The sequence below is a fragment of the Otolemur garnettii genome, unplaced genomic scaffold, assembly GCF_000181295.1.
Source record: "Otolemur garnettii isolate 467f Iridium unplaced genomic scaffold, OtoGar3 scaffold00089, whole genome shotgun sequence".
In the NCBI taxonomy this organism is placed as follows: domain Eukaryota; kingdom Metazoa; phylum Chordata; class Mammalia; order Primates; family Galagidae; genus Otolemur; species Otolemur garnettii.
The window spans coordinates 3,687,247-3,707,298 of record NW_003852484.1 but is presented as its reverse complement, the minus strand read 5'-3'; the positions used below and the strand labels follow the sequence as shown (position 1 = coordinate 3,707,298).

At 40.5% G+C, this 20,052-nt stretch overlaps 1 protein-coding gene across 1 annotated transcript in view; it reads left to right on the top strand.

The window, feature by feature from the left end:
- The first annotated feature begins 3,303 nt into the window (after window positions 1–3,303).
- Window positions 3,304–20,052, top strand: part of CASR (calcium sensing receptor) — a 34,730-nt gene continuing 17,981 nt past the window's right edge. Inside the window, exons 1-3 of the mRNA XM_003795080.1 lie at window positions 3,304–3,712; window positions 6,012–6,318; window positions 10,860–11,744. Of these exons, the coding sequence (XP_003795128.1) occupies window positions 3,528–3,712; window positions 6,012–6,318; window positions 10,860–11,744 (1,377 nt within the window). The 5' untranslated portion in view covers window positions 3,304–3,527. The remainder of the gene's footprint in view (window positions 3,713–6,011; window positions 6,319–10,859; window positions 11,745–20,052) is intronic.

The window sequence follows — 20,052 nt, the reverse complement described above, 5'->3', positions numbered from 1 at the left end:
TCAGGCTGGTCTTGGACTTGTAAACTCAAGCAATCCACCCACCTTAGCCTCCCAGAGTGCTAAGATTGCAGCACCATGCCTGGCCTAAGAACTCTTGCATTCTAACAATTGCAAGCTGAAGTCATAATGATGAACTCCAGTTGTTAAGCCACTGTGCTAGGATCACACTTGATCCTGCCCTGGTTGCTGACGTCTAGGGGGTGGGAGAAATGAAGTAGAGAGGAAAGAAAGTTTTTGCAACAGGGACGGTGGGAGGCAATGGGAGACTGGACTCAGGCACAGGCCACTGAAGTGTAGGGGACAAGGCAGAGTAGAGAGCAACGGCAGAATCACAGGACCAAGGGACTAATGTTTTGGGGGAGGAACACATTTATAAGAGGGACTTTGCCAAATAAATGCAATTAATGTAATCTGGATCTTTGTACCCTCAATGAATCCCAAAAAATTTTTTAAAAGACAAAAAGAAAAGAAAATGGAGACAGAGGATCTAAAATGACTCTCAGATTCGAAGGCAAATTAGACCCTGATAATTGGAGAAAAAGTGTGGTTTAGAGACTATATTACACTGGTGGAGTTTACTACTGCAAACTGACCCCAAATCTCTCCTTCTATTACAGCAGTTCTCAACCTGTGGGTTGCCAACCCACAAGACCTGTATTAAAGGGCCGCGGCATTAGGAAGGTTGAGAACCACTGTCCTATTACTTCTTGCCACGAATTTTCTGTTGAAGAGACGAATTAAGTTAATAAACTCTTCCAAGTAGTTCATCTTTCACAGGAAAAACTTAACAGGTCTTAGTGACTTAACCTAGCCAGTTATAATGTTCCCTCTGCTACCTAATTCAATACATGGGACTCCTTAAAATTCTGAATTCTTGAGGCATTCTTAAGTGCCAAAATTTCTCACTTGAGTAAGCTGAATATACAGAGAATCTATTCCCCTACCTAGAAAGTAGAGTTGGTATTTCTCTTTACAAAATTGTTGTAAAGTTAAAATACATTGGATATTTAAAGGGCTGGGACGACGGAGAGAAGTGGAGTGGGAGGGGAGAGGAGAGGGGAGGTTCGACAGAGGGAGGATAAAAGGTGGGATCACACCTATGGAACATACGACAAGAGTCAAATCTGTGAAATGTAGAACATAGATGTTTTTGCACAATAATCAAGTAAATGAGGTGAAAGCTATGTTGATTGGTTTAATGTAACCATGTTAGATTGTATAACAAAAAAATAAGCACATTGTACCCCACATATACAGAATGTATTCATGATCTATGTGTATTTGACTTAATAAAATAAAATTTAAAAAAAAAATAAAAAAATAAAGGGCCTGGCACAATGCTTGGGTCAATAAATGTTAATTTCTGTCTCTTTCCAAAAAACTTTCCTTTTTTATGCATTCCTTCAAAAAACATTTGGTCGGCATTTCTTATTTCAGGCACTATACTAAGTACTGGAGGGCAAAGTTTAATTTAGTCAGAGAAAACAAGGGTACTTTTTTTTTTTCATTTCTGAGTGTTGAGGTAAATTCTGATCTGATCCTCTACACCAGTGGTTCTCAACCTTCCTAATGCCGTGACCCTTTAATACAGTTCCTCATGTTGTGGTGACCTCCAACCATAAAATTATTTTTGTTGCAAAAATAATTCTAAGGTGGAATGTGAAGTTCAAGGGAAGACTAACAAGAGCGAGGCTGGAAGGATATTTGTTATAGCTAGCATTTTCTGTGAGTTTACTAGTTACACTGTACTAACGGCCCTCCATGCATTATTTTATTAACATCATAGAGGCTAAGTGGTTTGTCCAAAGTCATGCTAGGAAATAGTGGAACTATGACTCAAAGCCAAGTTAAGTCTAGAGCTTGTGCTTGTACTATGGCATCTGCAGATTTACAAAGGGGAAAAACTTGAAGCAGGAAGGTCAGTTAAGAAATAGTTGTAGAAATCCAGGTAAAAAAATAGTAATGGACTTAAGATGGCCTCAGGAATGGCAAAGAGTGCGTGGATTCCAGAGAGATTTAGGAAGTAGAATCGACAGGACTTGGTGATTGTTTGAATATGGAGAACAAGGGTGAGAAAAGAGAGGAGGCAAAGATGACTCTTTATTTTGTGTCTTTGTGGACAGCATGTAATCTTCTTAGATAGAAAATTGTGAGAGAGGAGCAAGTTTGGGAGGATGGTATGTTTAAGGCCTGTTAAGTTGGAAGCACCTGTGGGATATCCGGGTAGAAAGGTCCACTTGAAAGTTCGTTGCTTGGTTTTCAACCTCAGGGCAGACTAGTCAGCCAACATCATCCTGTAATTGACCCACAAGGTAGGTGAGATATGGTACAGAGTGAGAAGAACAGAGAGTTTCTTCTACTAGGTTAATCAGCTGAGTAGAAAAGCTTTTCCCGGCTCAGCGTCTATGGCTCAAGCAGCTAAGGTGCCAGCCACACACACCTAAGGTGGTGGGTTCAAATCCAGCCCCAGGCCTGCCAAACAATGACGGCTGCAACCAAAAAATAGCCAACATTGTGGCGGGCACCTGTAGTCCCAGCTACTTGGGAGGTGGAGGCAGGAGACTCACTTGAGCTCAGGAATTGGAGGTTGCTGTGAGCTGTGATGCCACGGTACTCTACTCAGGGTGATAGCTTAAGGCTCTGTCTCAAAAAATAATAATAATAAATTAAAAAAAAGAAAAGCTTTTCCCTAGATTCAGCTGTGGATCTTTGTAAAACATGATCTAACCCATGATTTTTCTAAATCCTGTACTACAACTACTCCTAAGAGGCTTATAGATGTCATATTACAAACTGGAACCAGAGACCTGTATTATCATAAGAGCGCTGTCATAATAAGAATAATTTATCTGACACTTTTTGTTGGTTCGAAGTCAGATTTAAGCTTCAATGAGATTCATTCTGTATTTTCTATAACAACTTACGTGCTGAATAAAATATCATTAATATTATTCTAAGACAAGGAGCTGCTACTACTAGACTACTTTTATGCTTCATTCATGCAGAAGAATGAATGGATTAAAATCCAGCAGCAACCAATAAATTATCCCAACAAAAAAAAACAAAAATGTAGCCTCTCATAACTAAACCCAGCCCTTCTCCAATATGGCAATTGAAGTTTCCTGTATCTGACATGAAGTGCGATGAAAATGTGACTCTAAGCCATGCCTTCTCAATCTGCAACTCCTAAACTTCGCTAGTGGAAATTCCTACTCACCTCTGTTTCACTCATCATAACTAGATGGGATTTAGGTTTACTTGAATCCGTTTTGTCTCTTTTCTTTTAGAAAGCAAGATAGACAGTCTGTACATGATGTGGCTTCCAAAGACTCAAGGACTATCCACCTTACAAGTCTGCAATGGAGAAGGCAGGAATGGAGATCAAAGACCTCAGCTGTCATCCGGTTATTAATCACTCTGTAGACATGTGTCCCCACTGCAGAGAGTGAACCGCACTAGCGAGGAAGGTTCTCAGGGCCTCAAACCACCGGCACTCTTGTCTCTCGCCCTGAGGAGAAGGCAGAATCATGGCATTTTATAGCTACTGCGGGATCCTCTTGGCTCTTGCCTGGCACTCTTCTGCCTACGGGCCTGACCAGCGGGCCCAAAAGAAAGGGGACATTATCCTCGGGGGGCTCTTTCCTATTCATTTTGGAGTAGCAGCCAAAGATCAAGATCTGAAATCAAGGCCCGAGTCTGTGGAATGTATCAGGTAAGAGAAGCAGCTAAATCTGAGTCTCTTCTCTTCTGAGTGGTTGGAGAAAAGCTGCATCAAACCCCAAATGATTCAAACTTGGTTTTCTCTTTTCAAAAATGGCAACTGATAATCATACTGAAGCTTATTGCCCTCCTGCCTCCTTTTTTTCTCCTAAAGAATTTTTTCCAAATATAAAATGGCCAGGAGATTGAGTAGAAAAACCCTTGGCCCATTAAAGCATCTGTCTGGTCATTTGGTGACCAGCTCATCGTCATTGTTACCTGGCAGCAGCGTTGCTTGATGGAAGAATAAGTACCCGGAGGGAAATTTACTGTAGATCTTGCAAACCTGAGTAGTAAAATACCCTATTGGCCTTGGTCAGCATTATAATACCTGAGTGTTAGCTGCCTCAATTGTTTTAAAAGGAATTTAGAGTTGAAAGAAATGGCGTTTTGTATTTGGCATGACTCAGTCATCTTCAAAACGTGGTCCATAGCATTTGGCAACTACACCTATTAGAAAGTCGTTCTCATAGAAATCTGAACCCCACGCTGGCCCTCCCCACTAACAGAATACATCTAACTCTCTTGGTGAACTCTCCGTGCAGCTGGGTGAAGACAGCTGATATGTCTCATTAAATCTTTCCTTCTCCAGGCAAATAGTCCCAGTTTTCTCTTCCATGACTTGCTTTCTTGACGCCCTCCCCTACCCCCGCCAACCATCCTACTGGTCTTCCATCCGATGTTCCCTAATTTATCATGACCCTTTTACAATATGGCAGCCAGGACTAGGCACAACTCTTTCAAACAGGATCTGACCTCTGCAGAGCACAGTAGGACTGTGTACCACCTCCCCTAATCTAGACATGAGAGCCCATGACTGCACTCCAAGTCTCCATACATCTTCTAAGAGAGATTTGCAACTTCCAAAAGAGATCCAGCACTTTTCCTGCATCTTCTTGATAGCAGGAAAACGAAAACTAGGACTTTTCCAACAAAAATGGATTTCTGTTCATGATCTAGTAAGAGCTAATAAATTAGATAACATATTTTTCTTAGGAATGCAGAAAAACTAAGTGCAGAATGTTGCTGATGCCAATTATATCAATCACATAACCCATGTGGACAAATACTGTCTTTGTTGTACCCTGCTGGACAGAGTTGTATCTGTGCCACGTTTATACAGACCTAAGATCAAGCAAGAAGCTTGCCCTGAAATAATATACATTTTTTAATCATATTAAAGAAAAACAGTAAAATCAGTTTAGCAGTAGAGACATTTAACATAAATTCGGTAATATTTCTTAATAACTTTGCAGGTTTAAAACAAATAATTAGCTAAATGAAGGCCACATAAAGAACATGAAGTGAAAAGGTTACATTAAAAGTTAGATCAGGAACTGGGGGAACCGGAACAATACGATGGAATAAAACAGATCGTATTTCTCACCTCCTGTCTCTGAGTTCAGGTAATGAAACCCACGATACAAAGGGAGAACCTGCCGAGTTGTTATGTTTTTTCCTCTGGGCAGAGAAATACTAATTCAGCACATTTGTTGAGCCCTCACTCTGAGACAAGTGCTGGGGCTGTGAAAACTATTTCACTGACCCTATTTCTCTTGTTAACTTGCTTGATTTTTATTTGAAATAACATTTTTCTTTGGAAAGCAATACCATGTTCATTTTTTTAAATACAAAATATAAACAAGCCCAAAGCACACAATCTTAAAATAATCATTCTATCACCAGGATGACCACTGTTTTATACCCCCAGATAACCACTGTCTTTATACAGCCTTCATTTGTTTGTGGTTTATTAATAAAAACAAGATCATCCATCACCCTTTCCACTTCGATCTCCAGGAATGTTATAGTCTCTATTTGTGACTGCAAATCTGAGTTTATTTTTAGGCATCTACATATTAATATCCTAATTTATATTTTTCCTTTTTCTTTTTAATAAAAAGATATTTTTCTAAAAACTATTTCTAGTAAAGTACCTTATATCAGCTACTTCAAATTTTTGCTGGAGAAGCCAGATATAAATTATTCAATGAATTACAAATGACAATCTATTGTTATGGCTCCCTGACTCTGTGTGAGGCACCAGGCTGGGCATTTTATGTCATCATATCTCCCTCTTCACAGCCACCCTGTAAGGCAAGTGTCCATTTTACAGGGAGGATTTTGTAAACAATACCCATAAAACCAAAGAGTGACAGAGCCAGGATTCAAACCCAGCTGTGCCCAGGACTGACTTCTAATGTAGTTGACCAGAAAGCTTCCCATTTTCTTCCACTTCTTCTTTCTTCCAGGTATAATTTCCGTGGGTTTCGCTGGCTACAAGCTATGATATTTGCCATAGAGGAGATAAACAGCAGCCCGGCCCTGCTTCCCAACATGACGCTGGGATACAGGATATTCGACACTTGCAACACCGTTTCTAAGGCCTTGGAGGCCACCTTGAGTTTTGTTGCCCAGAACAAAATCGATTCTTTGAACCTTGATGAGTTCTGCAACTGCTCGGAGCACATCCCCTCTACTATTGCTGTGGTGGGAGCAACTGGCTCGGGTGTCTCCACGGCGGTGGCAAACCTGCTGGGGCTCTTCTACATTCCCCAGGTACCGGCACCTTCTAAGATGGGGCTCGGGGAGCAGAGTCAGGACAAGCAGGCTTGGAGGGTGCCATTCCTGGTGTCCAGGACTTTGGCTATTTCCCTATCCCTGGTGCAAAAGACCTTTTATTCAGTTGGTGACCATTTGAGATTTCTGAGACCCCCAATGTCAATAATGTCTTCACCGGCCTTCCAAAATTCTTTTAAACATGCCTTGTATAAAACTTTGTCCTTTGTGAGCATTGTGATTTATTTCCCATTCCTTTCCTTTAGTAAATGTCGTCTCTTCTGCTTTTACTAAAAGGAATGATACCATACGATATAAATCCCACCTTTCAAACCCAAAATGTATGTCCCTAATTCCTTTCCCTTATAAGTCCCTGTTTCTCTACTGTCTGGTTGAAAATTTAGCTCAGAAGGAGAAAACAAAACAGGAACATACTGGTTGTCTTGCACATTCCAGAAGTGAAGAATATTCTATTTCATTCAATAAATACATAGAGAGAATATATGTGATTAAGCATTCTCCACCCTGGAGGAACTCAGCTTAGGTAGGGAGACAGTTTGCATTTTCAGATACACTATTTTTCAAATAATACTGTTTCAAGAACAGTTCACTGAAACAAGTGCTTTAATCAACAGTTATTCAAAGTTGCATTTTTTTCACAAGAAAAATGACAGCAGATGTAAATGGCATTTTATAACCTGATTTTTCCCCCTTACCACTATGCGGCAAACCTTTTCCAGTTTAATATTTATAGATTTATGACATCATTTTATAATATTGAAAAATTGGAAACAACCTAAATGTCCATGAATGGGAGAATCAGCTCAATAATGATGCATCCCTTATATCAAGTTTTAAATCAATTATAAAGCACAGCTTAAATTCTTTTTCAATGTTTAATACTTACAATTAGTAAGACTACCTTTGATAAATTTCTCTGTTGGAAGGGCTCCATTTTTCTGGTGATAGCCATTATCTCTTTATGTACTCATGATAACCGAAAGTCTATCATCATTTACCGAACTTTACTTCAGGGAACTAAAGGTGTTTCCCATGGGGAAGCCCTGGCTTTGTAACTTTGGTGCCACCGAGATCTGGCAAAGCCCACATCAGCAAATGTGTTGGGCATATGTAAATTTGGCACATAGTGCAGCTTTATTTTATATGCGCAATTAAAACAAGTTGTTACTACCCCTCGGTCCACGGGCATAAGATGTATTAATAATTATCTTCAAGTAAAGAAAGATCATGAAGGGGAGGGTCTTCATTCTTTGTGGTTTGCATAAGGCTAAGTTAAATTTTAATTATAAAAGTGCTGAGAAAGCTATAATGTTTATCTATCAAACCAATATAAGCTTATCTATAGCAGTGGTTCTCTGCCATGGCTACATGTTGAAATCACATGGAGAGCTTTAAAAATACTGATGTCTGGGTCCCACCAGCCCCACCCACAAAGATAGGGGTTTAATTGAGCTGAGATGTTGCCTGGGGTTCAGGAGTTTAGCGAGTTCCCAAGGCGGCTCTAACGTGCTCAGGGCTGGGAATCATTGCTCTGCAGGGTTAGGTCAGAGGCCCAGAGCTATTTTGTATATCAGCCCCGCCACCAAGTGGATGGAACAAGCAGACCAGCAAGAACAAATTGTGGTTAGCACAGTTTTCTGAATCATTTATGAAATTCTTCCCTCTTGTGACAGAAAGAAGTTTTGTGTATTTTTAAGGGTTTTTTGGGGGGAGGGGGAGATGCAAAGTGATATTTACCTCATTTCATAGGTTGCTTTCTAAAAACTGAACAAATTTAAATGCAGTTCTTAAGAATATATTCATAAGGGATATTTTTGTTTCTAACTTTTATCCCTTTAAAATGCTTTTTGGCCCATTTTCAAAGGAAATCAAGGAGCAAGCAATAACAGAAGGGTTTACACAATGGTGGGTCTCCTGTTTGCAAAAACCTGATTCAAAGCCTATTGCTAGGGTCTGCAAACAGAGTTCTTTAAAAACACTAACATCTAAGCAAATTATTTAATTTAACTGCCTACCTCATGAACTTCTATAGTAGTGCAAGAGTGTGAGCTTATTCTGATGAAAGAAAAAATTGTCAGTTTCATACTATAGTTTTTAAAATCAAAGCTTTTGTCAGAAAAATCATACTTGCCCAATGGCAAATGTGGCTTTTTTGGTTTGTTTTTAATATAGAAACTATCCATCAACAAGAAGGAATATATTGGAAAACTTCATTTAAAAACATTGAACATAGCAGGTGTTCATGGCTCACGCCTGTAATCCCAGCACGTGGGAGGTTGAGGCAGGTGGATTGCATGAACGCACAGGTTTCAGACCAGCCTGAGCCAAGACCTCATCTCTAAAAAACAGCCGGGCATTGTGGCTACTTGGGAGATTGAGGCAAGAGGACCACTTAAACCCAAGAGTTTGAGATTGCTGTGAGCTAAGACGCCACAACACTCTACCAAGGGTGACCAAGTGAGACTCTCTCTCGAAAAAAAAAAAATTGAACATAGAACACCAATTGTTTCAAATGGTGAGAAGTATTGAAAAGGCATTTCCCCAAATTTCTTCAACTTGTTTTCTTAAGTTAAAATCTCTCTAGCAAACTAGAGAACATGAGCTATTAACCACTACTTCCTTTTCTAGATTCCATTACGCACACTTAATGGAATACTATTAAGTGTACTTCTTCTACTAAGTGCAAAAATGTTTTGTTTTTTAGAAGAAATGGTCTAATAACTTGGAACTTCCTAACTGGTAAGCCACAATGACATGCAAAATGCTGCAAAGGTGCCAAATCCTGCCCAATCAAAAATCTCGATCCCCCCACGCCTTGGGATGGTTAGGTGGGCCTGGGTGGTCAGAGCACTCCTCGCCAGGTTCGATCAGCCTCCACCCTTTTCCTCATCTTCTGTGTTTGCCATAATGTGGGGGGAAAAGTAGAGGAGCACTACACTAGCTAATGCTTTCCATGGTATTTGGGTGCTTCTTCAAGCAATGATGTCTTATCATAAAAAGCAAGGCTTTCTTCCCTTGGTGGTCCACACCCATGCTCAGGTGCAGAAATGTTCCAAGTCTCTAAGACTTGGAACAAGGTAGCTTCTCCAGGGTTCCTTTTCAGCCCCTCTAAGGTTTTAGAGACCCACATCAAAAGCCTGCCAAATGGGTTCAGCCCCCACCTGCAACTGCACAGAAGTAAAGGGCTCAGAGCCAGGTGCAGTGGCTCACTCCTATGGGCCCAGCTACTTGGGAGGCTGAGACAAGAGGATTGCATGAGGCCCAGAGTTCAAAAATAACTCCTTAAAGATATCTCTCTAAAAAGAAAGAAAAAGGATAAGAATCTAGATCAGTGGTTCTCAACCTTCCTAATGCTGTGGCCCGTTAATATAGTTCCTGTGGGTCGCAACCCACAGGTTGAGAACCACTGCTCTAGATGGTGGTTGAACTGAAAAGTAAGAAGTAGAAAGGATATTTTTCTGATAATATTTAACTATATAATACATCATCGTTTTTGTGGTGCAGTGGAACTGAGCTTAATGAGCCTAAATGGCTAATTGAGCCTAAAGGGTAAAATAGTTCTCAAAAATGACTGCAGTTGAGGTTTTGAGGTTATTTTTATCTGAAGTACTCGGGGTGAATAGGAGAAGAAAGATGAGAAGAGAGAAATTAGGCAGTGGCTGGGTGCAGTGGCTCATGCCTGTAATCCTGGGAAGCACTCTGGGAGGCCAAGGCAGGAGACTTCCTTGAGCTCAGGAGTTTGAGACCAGCTTGAGCAAGAATGAGTCCCCATTTCTACTAAAAATGAAAAAAATTAGCCAGGTGTTGTGGTGAGTGCCTGTAGTCCCAGCTATCTGGAAGGCTAAGGCAAGGAGATCACTTGCACCCAGGAGTTTGAGGTTGCTGTGAGCTAGGTTGATGGTATGGCACTCTGGCCTAGGCGACAGAATAAGACTCTGTCTCAAAAAAAGAAAGAGAGAGAGAGAAATTAGGCTGAATATGAAAAGGGAACTCTTTGGGACTCCTCTGAAGAACCTTATGTTTACATCTACTGTAGAGAGTCTGATTCTTTCCAGAGGTGAGTTATGGATAAGTCTTCATCACAGCAAAGAGAATTTAAACTGTTCAGATCAGATATCAGGCCCAGCTGGTCAAAGATGTTTACATGGATACTTATACCCAATGAGGCAGCACAGGGGAGGTTAGAAGAAACATGAAACAGTGCATAAAGATTCTTCTTGAAAGGATAAGTACATCCCACCATTGCTGGATTGACTTACGGCTATTTTTGAAGGTAGCATTGTGAAGAATCACCCCTTGGGAATTAAGATGCTATGTCACAGACTAACAGGTGCTTGGGCACTCTGGAGTGGAACAGATTCTGATTTTCCTCACTCTTTCATCCTGTCCACAGTGAATACCATGTTTGATACATGAGACTAAGATAGACCCAAAAAGCCACCTCCACAATAACCTTAAGGATCACCCAGCACCTCACTCACTAACTCATTCATCCATTCTGTGTTCCTGGTCCTTTCCAGGTCAGCTACGCCTCCTCCAGCAGACTCCTCAGCAACAAAAATCAGTTCAAGTCCTTCCTCCGTACCATCCCCAATGATGAACACCAGGCCACCGCTATGGCAGACATCATAGAGTATTTCCGCTGGAACTGGGTGGGCACAATTGCAGCTGATGATGACTATGGGCGGCCAGGGATAGAGAAGTTCCGAGAGGAAGCTGAGGAGAGGGACATCTGCATTGACTTCAGCGAACTCATCTCTCAATACTCTGATGAGGAAGAGATCCAGCAGGTTGTAGAGGTGATCCAGAATTCCACAGCCAAAGTCATCGTTGTTTTTTCCAGTGGCCCAGACCTTGAACCCCTCATCAAGCAGATTGTCCGGCGCAACATCACAGGCAGGATCTGGCTGGCCAGCGAGGCCTGGGCCAGCTCGTCCTTGATCGCTATGCCTGAGTACTTCCATGTGGTTGGAGGCACCATTGGATTTGCTCTGAAGGCTGGGCAGATCCCTGGGTTCCGGGAATTCTTGAAGAAAGTCCATCCCAGGAAATCTGTCCACAATGGTTTTGCCAAGGAGTTTTGGGAAGAAACCTTTAACTGCCACCTCCAAGAAGGTACTAAGGGACCTTTATCCACAGACACCTTCCTAAGAGGACAGGAAGACAGTGGCAACAGGTTCAGCAACAGCTCCACTGCCTTCCGACCTCTCTGTACAGGGGATGAGAACATCAGCAGTGTGGAGACCCCTTACATGGATTACACACATTTACGGATATCCTACAATGTGTACTTAGCAGTCTATTCCATAGCTCACGCCTTGCAAGATATATATACCTGCCTACCCGGGAGAGGGCTCTTCACCAATGGCTCCTGTGCAGACATCAAGAAGGTTGAGGCTTGGCAGGTATGTCCTTCATGTAGATAGAAGTTTGCTGCATAGCAAAGCAGAGTTGGGCTAATCCAGGCAAGAAAAATAGTGATTACTTGAAAAAGTCAATAACTAAAAGAGGCCACTAAGTAGAACTTTGGATTCAAATTGCCTTTTTAAACATCATGAGCAACTGATTTCTGTAAAATTGATAGTAATTTGATTATGTATTTAAAGCCTTGACTCAACTATTCTTTATTCCAGTGGTTCAGAATACCCAAAGTATGGTCCCTAAAAAGTTTTCATAGGCCAGGTGCACTGGGAGGCCAAGGCCAATGGATTGCTTAAGCTCAGGAGTTCAAGACCAGCCTGAGCAAGAGCAAGACCCCATCTTTACTAAAAATAGAAAAACTAGCCCAGTGTTGTGTCAGTCACCTGTAGTGCCAGCTACTTGGGAGGCTAAGACAAGAGGATTGCTTGAGCTCAAGAGTTTGAAGTTGCTGTGAGCTATGATGCCATAGCACTCTACCCAAAGCAACAGTGAGACTTTATCTCAAAAATAGTTTCCATATACTCTAGAACTAAATAGAGAATGTTTTTAATGTCTGAATTAAAGATAATGTCCCCTTCTGAGTAACAAGTTGGGTACCTATTACATTCCATACCTTAAGGGGCATAACACGAGTACTGTGTTCAGCCACCACTCTTGCCATTATGTCACTCACAGCTTGTGCTGAGCCACCCAGTAGGCCAACCAAGCACAAGCTTAGGACACAAGCAAATCGAAGGTATAGGAAAAAAAAAAAACTCTTCTTAAAAGGATTTGATATTAAATGTTTCAAAAAGGACTGAGAGCCGGGTATAGCAGCTCATGCCTATAATCCTAGCACTCTGGGAGGCTGAGGCAGTCAAACTGCTTGAGTTTAGAATTCAAGACCAGCCTGAGCAAGAGTGAGACCCCCGTCTCTAAAAATAGCTGGGTGTTGTAGTCCCAGCTACTCAGGAGACTGATGCAAAAGGATCGCTTGAGCCCAAGAGGTTGAGGTTGCTGTAAACTATGACACCATAGTTCTCTACGAAGGGTGACAAAGTGAGTTCTGTCTCAAAAAAAGAAAGAAAGAAAGAAAGAAAGACTGAGGTTGCTAGCATAGAAAGAAATCAGAACTTAAGTTGAATTTCTAGTTTAGTCTTTTGTACTTTTGAATTACACACATTTTGTAGACTCATATCCTACAGTGCCGTTCAGTCTTGTATGTGTGCCTTGCTTTTTCCAACAGACCATGTTTTACATTCCTTTTGTATTTTCCTCAGGTCCAAATTGACCTATCAAGGAGAAAACATGATAGTGAGAGGGAAATCCCTGAATTTTTTTTTAGCATATACTATGCCTTTTAATTGATATGGTATTACTAAATGTTTTAATGTTCCTTAATTGAAAATTTACAAATCATTTCAAATTAAAAGAGATAGTTAGAGTCATGAGTATTTAGTCATAGAATAGTCACAGAAATCCCTGAATTTGAATCAAATGACCCAGCCTTCAACTCCCCCATTTTCTAGCTGTGTTCTAAGTCACAGTGTCTTCCTCTGTAAAATGCACCTAATATCTAGTCTACTTTCTACTCAATGTTCTTTTGACCATGAAATGAGATATATGAAAGCAATTTATAAACTTGGGTGATTATTATGGTAGGTCTTTAGTACGCCTCTAATTAATTAATTAGGCAAAAAAATAAATAAATAACTGAGGCAGCTTTGTATATAGAACCCAACCACCACAGACCATTTGGGAAAGATACTAAGAGGCAAAGTATCATAATGTACAACTTATGTTAGTTAGTGCAGAGACCCTGATGAGAGGGAATGAGAGACTATCATCTAGGCCAGAGCCAGGACCTGCAAGTTCCCAGCCCCTCTTATATAGGAACATCTCACTCAACTATGATTGTTAACTAAAATTTCTAACCTCTATGGGTACTCATAGCTTCCTTTCTCACACTGAACCTCCACCCTGGCAAAGACAGAAGAGCTCCAATGAAGGTCAAAGACTCCAAAGACTTCAGAAGCCATAATGCCAAGGTGTGGGGTTTTAAGTAAGAGTAATAAAGGGACAATCTTTGGGTGGTGAATACTATTATTTTTTCTCTCTTCTATTGTATGTCCTCTACAAAGGGTAACCCTGGCCCTTGAAAAGCCTGCAAGACCAGGTGAGGTTGAAGGGAAAAGAGGCTTTCAGTGGGAAACTTGGGCATTCTACTCTTTAATCACTGCTCTCCCATACAACAAAGTAAAATCAAGATGGTCAAGACCAGAGCTCAAGCCTTAGAGAAGAAAGCCATGATTGGCTATACTCAAGATTGGGACTTTTAGTTGTATAAGAGAAAACTCAAACCAAATTAGCATAAATAAAAAAAGGGAAATTAGTGGCTTATGTTACCAAAAATTTCAGTAGCATTCCAGGTAGAATTAAAATTTTCATCTCTATCTCTTTGTTCTTTATTCCCCAAGGTTAGCAGTTTTCAACAGCAAGTTCAAAAAAAATTCTTTGCTTCTAGGATCTCCTTACTTCCCAGAATGTCCTATAAAAGTCCCAGACATTGGTGGTGCCTGTAGCTCAGTTGGTAGGGTGCCGGCCACATACGCCAAGGCTGGCAGGTTCGAACCCAGCCCCGGCCAGCTAAAACAACAATAATAACTGCAACAAAAAAATAGCCGGGTATGATTACTGTGGTGGGCACATGTAGTCCCAGCTACTTGGGAGGCTGAGGCAAGAGAATCACTTAAGCCCAAGAGTTTGAGATTGCTGTGAGCTGTGACACCACAGCGCTCTACCCAGGGTGATAGCTTAAGACTCTGTCACCAAAAAAAAAAGTCCCAGACATCATGTTTTGTTTATTGACCCATTCTAGGTAATGGATCCATCCCTGAAGCTAGGAGTTCACCCACACTACACAGACTAAGAATAAGGGGAGTGTGTATCCCCACAGGAAATCAGGATGCTCTTCCCAAAAGGAGGAGGAAAAAGAAACAAAGCAGCCAAAATTTAAAATACCCACTGATAGACAGCTCACTTAACCCTGTCCTGGTAAAGAGTGTCCTGCTGGCACAATTCATGTAGGAGAGGGCACACATAAGAAAATGGGATCAGACTCTAGGGAGGAATAGCATGTAAATATTGGCCAAAATCTCCTGTTGGGTGGGCATTCCAAAATTTAAGACCTGTGCCATGTCTCCATCAAGAGAAGAACCAGCAATTATTCACTGTCATTATCAATACCTATCTGGAAACCTTTCCCTATACAATCTAATCCAAGGATTTAAGTTGGGAACTCCATACCTGCCTTCTCCCAATCCTTCCCTTTTAAGCCAAACTGCCTGACATCCCCCCACAAGTCACTCATTAGTTTTTGGCACAGCATCTTGCTGAGGCCATATCCTATAACAGAAGGGCCATAAATTCTCATCTTCACTATCACTGTCTACCAAGAACTTTTAGATCTTTTTCAAAATTCACTTTCTCCTGGAAATCTTTTCAAATCATATCTCCACAATAAGTTTCTGATCATTCTTTCATCTTCAATTTTGCTGTTTAAGCTTCCACAGCTCTTCAACTAACTGAAATAGATTCTTATTAGTTAAACCTCTAGTTAAATAAGAGTCAATCACAATTTTTTTCCACCTAAAATATATCAATCAATTCATATGTATTAAAAGTAACACCAATAGGTAATTTATGAACACACAACCTGCAATTGCCTCCTGACCTCCACAGAGACCCTAAGCCCTCCTTACAGCTTTCTCTTTCCCTTCCCCCAGCCCTCCCCCAGCTTTCTCTTTCTCTTCACTTTGAGTCCCCTACTTCATTAGAGCAGGAACTAGGCCTATATTGTTCCAAATGTGTCCAGAATGCCTAACACCAGAATATTTGTACAATGAATGAGTTGATTTGACCTGACACTACATAGAGTTCTTTTGTTTGACCTAACAACCCATTCTTGGATCAATCACTATGGCCAAGGTATTTTAGCCTCTAACTGGACAAGCTTGGGTCATGTGCACCATCCAGTTTGAATGGAACATCATGTAAATAAGTATGGAACCACTTTCCTTCTTCTTTCAGGATGATCATGGACGAGGCATGCTTCCTGTTTTCCTCCACCTCACACCAACCACTCACTCGTCAAAAAACAGAAGTCACGTGGAGTTGATCTTTCCAGGAATTGCTGGCACTCTTGAGAGTTAGGGTGAAAGCCAGAGAAGATGGAGGGAAGGTATATAATATGGCTGAGGTTAGAGAAAGGAATGAGGCCTGCGTCTTCCCTCCACTCTTAGCACAGGAAATGGGCAAGAAGCAAGAAGCTCATTATCTGTGCAAACTCTCCCTCATTATCTGTGTAAGAGCTGGAAGTCCTTGACCACACTGGGGGCTTTCTAGTCTTTGGCTTAATTCCATTGACGTTTTAGAGAGTATGCCAAGAGGTGATTCCCATTTATGCTTGTGATGAGCAACAGTTGGACTTTAAAATTCTTTAGGGGAATCACCCTAAAAGGCCACAAGATAGGAATATCACTGCATGAAAGAATGTGTGTGCTTCTAAGTGTGTGTGCTTCTAAGTGTGTACATATTTGCCCCTCTTTTAGATATACCTTTCTCCTGTTTAGTTTTCTTTGTGAGCCTGTTAGTCTCTTTGGGTATTTATATTAACTTCTATGTTTATGTCTTTCTACTGGCTTTTTTTGTTTCTCTTCCCCTTTATTTATTCTTTCTTTTCCTCATATTACTCCCCAAATAAAATAATTTGCATGCATGTTATATTGAATTATAATCTCAAGTTAAATTTTGTGCTTTCTTTTTTAATTCTGTCAGTTTCTTCTTTTCAAATTTTAAAAGCAAAAAAGGGTTCTCTCTGGGGGAAATATCTAAATTATTTTTTAACTTACACTGATATTGCTTTTTTGTGGGTCAGTGATTATCAATTTAAAGATTCCTGGCCAGGTGGGGAGGCGCCTGTGGCTCAAAGGAGTAGGGTGCTGGCCCCAAATGCCGGAGGTGGGTGGGTTCAAACCCAGCCCTGGCCAAAAACTGCAAAAAAAAAAAAAAAAAATTCCTGACCAGGGCAGGCACAGTAGCTCACACCTGTAATCCTAGCACTTTGGGAGGCTGAGGCAGGAGGATCACTTGAGATCAGGAGTTCAAGACCAACCTAGCCACGTAGTGAGACCTCCATCTACATAATATAAAACAAATTAGCCAAATGTGGTGGAACATGCCTGTAATCTCAGCTCCTTGGGAGAGGCAGGAAGATCACCTGAGCCCAGGCATTCAAAGTTGCAGAGAGATATGATCATGATCTAGCCACTGCAGTCCACCACAGAGCAAGACCCTGTCTCCAAAATGATAATAATAATAATATTCCCTATTATTGATTCTACTTAGGGGGGAAATGATTTTCATTTTCCCTTGCTATGCAAATTAAAGGAAAGATATTTTGCAGAAAATAAAATGTTCAGCTGCAAAACTTGGGAGTCAACATGCCGAAAGAAATATTAAAGATTATTAAAGAAAAGATTTAGAGATATAGTAAGAGATATGACTTAGTAAGCAAGTAATTTTTTTTTTTTGAGACAGAGCTTCCAGCTGTCCCACTGGGTAGAGTGCTGTGGCAGCACAGCTCACAGCAACCTCCAACTCCTGGGCTCAAGCCAGTCTTCTGCCTCCGTCTCCCAAGTAGCTGGGACCACAGGCGCCCACCACAATGCCCGGCTATTTTTTGGTTGCAACTGTCATTGTTGTTTGGCGGGCCCGGGCTGGATTCGAACCTGCCACCTTAGGTGTATGTGGCTGGCACCTTAGCCACTTGAGCCACAGGTGCAGAGCCTTAAGCAAGTAATTTATTATAAATAGAAATAGTACAAATTTTGAGTAGAAAATATTCCACACTCTGTGATTCTATTTACATACCTGCTGTGAAGATGAAACACTGCAGTACTCTCAGGTTCAGATTTAAAGTATGGAAAAAGTGAAGCATATCAATTAAGATGGGCCTTGAGGGATAGATAGGATTTGTGGATATGGAAAAGTACCTGTTCTTTGGGGGAAATATCAAATGCAAGGACACATATATGCAACCTAGATAAATCAAAGAAACACCACACTGAATGAAAGAACACAGACTACAAAAAGAGTATATATTGTAGGATGCCATTTATGTGATGGTCTATCTCTAGTGACAGAAAGAAAGCAGATCAGTGGTGGCCTCAGGCTGTGAGCAGTGTCAAGATTGACTTGGAAGGGGCACCAAGGAACATTTTGGAGTGGAGGCAGTGGTAGTTACCAATAGATGAATACATTTGTCAAAACTCAGAACTATACACTGAAAATGGATACACTTTATCCTATGTAAATTATACCTCAATAAAGTAGATTAAAAATAAAAAATAAGGACAATTCCCCAGGGTATGAAAGTACAGGCCACTCATGGAGATCACAGTGTCACTCAATTTAGGGTGCTTTTCCAATTATGTCTTCATGCGTTGCCACAAGCATCTCACGTGCCTGCGCCATCCCATGGTTAAAAATTCCATTTTCTCAACCTAAATTTTACACTAGTTAACCTGTCATAATCAGAGATAGAAAACCTAATAGACTGTCCAATCCGACTTCTACATATGAGTAAAAAGTATACATGATGGTTAAGAGTTTGGACTCTGAAGCCAGAATGAGTTGGCTTAAGTTTCCATTGCCACCTAATTGCTTTATGACCTTGGGAAGTCACTTAATGTCCCTGTGCTTCACTTTCCTCAGATGAAAAATGAAGGTGATAAAAGTTACCTTACAGTTTTATTATGAGGATAACATGTATATATAGAGTGCTTGGGATTGTGTCTATATATAATGTGTTCAGTAAATATTAGCCTTGAGTAGTATTCTTTTATAGGTAAGGAGAGTAAGACCCAGAGAGGCCCAAATGGTTTTCCCAAAGTCATCTATTTAGCCAGTAAGAAAGCCTACATCTGCTCCAGGTCATCTGTTGCCCAATGTGGCCAAGGTAACTGCAAAAGAGCCAAGTGGCCAGTTTGTCCCTCTTCGCACATGCCTTATAGCTCCTGAGAGGCTGCCAGGTGAGCTGTAGTTTTCCTAATGAAGACACTGGTCCACAGCCTTGAAGCCTGGATGTTCACCAAAGGAAACTAATTATCCTGACAACCTGGTCCTTACCCAAAGAGAAAGTATAGGATGCAAATAAAGTACAAATACAACTGACCAAGTTGGGGTGTATTAAAACATCTTTTTGTCCATTTTGAATATTATTATATTTTTTGTTCTTAAAACAGTGCCTACTTGGCCCATAGTGGTTGCTCAATAAATGCTTGTCAAATAAACAAATAAAGGAAAATAGTGGGACAAAGGGAAATACTGAGGACAGTCAGCTGTAAAACAGTGCATGGATACAGGCATGGTATAAAATGCTTTCTAACTCTCCTTTTCACTTCTTCTTTGACATGTAGGTTTAGAAGTGTGCTGTTTGGTTTCCAAGTTTCTGGTTTTTCCAAACATCTTTCCGTTATTGGTTTTTAGTTTAGTTCTATTGAAGTCAAAGAACGTAGTTTGTACGCTTTAAATATTTTTAAACTTATTAAAACTTGCTTTATGACCCAGAATATGGTTTATCTTGGTAAGTAATGTGTGTGCTCTTGAAAAGACTGTGTATTAGGTTGTTGTCAGGGTGATTGTTACATACGTGTCAATCAGATCAAGTCATTTGATAGTGTTATCCAAGTCTTTTATATCTTTACCTATTTCTTTTGTCTACTTGTTCTTTCTTTCTTTTTTTTTTTTTATTAAATCATAGCAGTGTACATCAATACTGTCATGGGGTACAGACTGTTTCTGTATACAATTTGAAATACTTTCATCCATCCTAGTTTCTTATAATATTCATTAAGGATTTTTTGAATTTCTATGGGGTCTATTGTTATTTCATCTTTACCATTTCTGATTGATGAGATTAGAGATTTTACTCTTTTTTTCATGGTTAGGTTGGCCAAAGGTTTATCTATTTTATTGACTTTTTCAAAAAACCAGCTTTTTGATTTATTGATCTGTTCTATAATCCTTTTGTTTTCAATTTCATTTAATTCTGCTCTAATTTTGGTTATTTATTTTCTTCTGCTGGATTTGGGATTGGAATGTTCTTCCTTTTCCAGTCGCTTTAGATGTCCCATTAAGTTGTTAACTTCCTCTCTTTCTGTTTTCTTGAGGAAGGCTTGCAATGCTATAAATTTCCCTCTGAGGACTGCCTTTGTGGTATCTCAGAGGTTCCGATAACTCGTGTCTTCATTA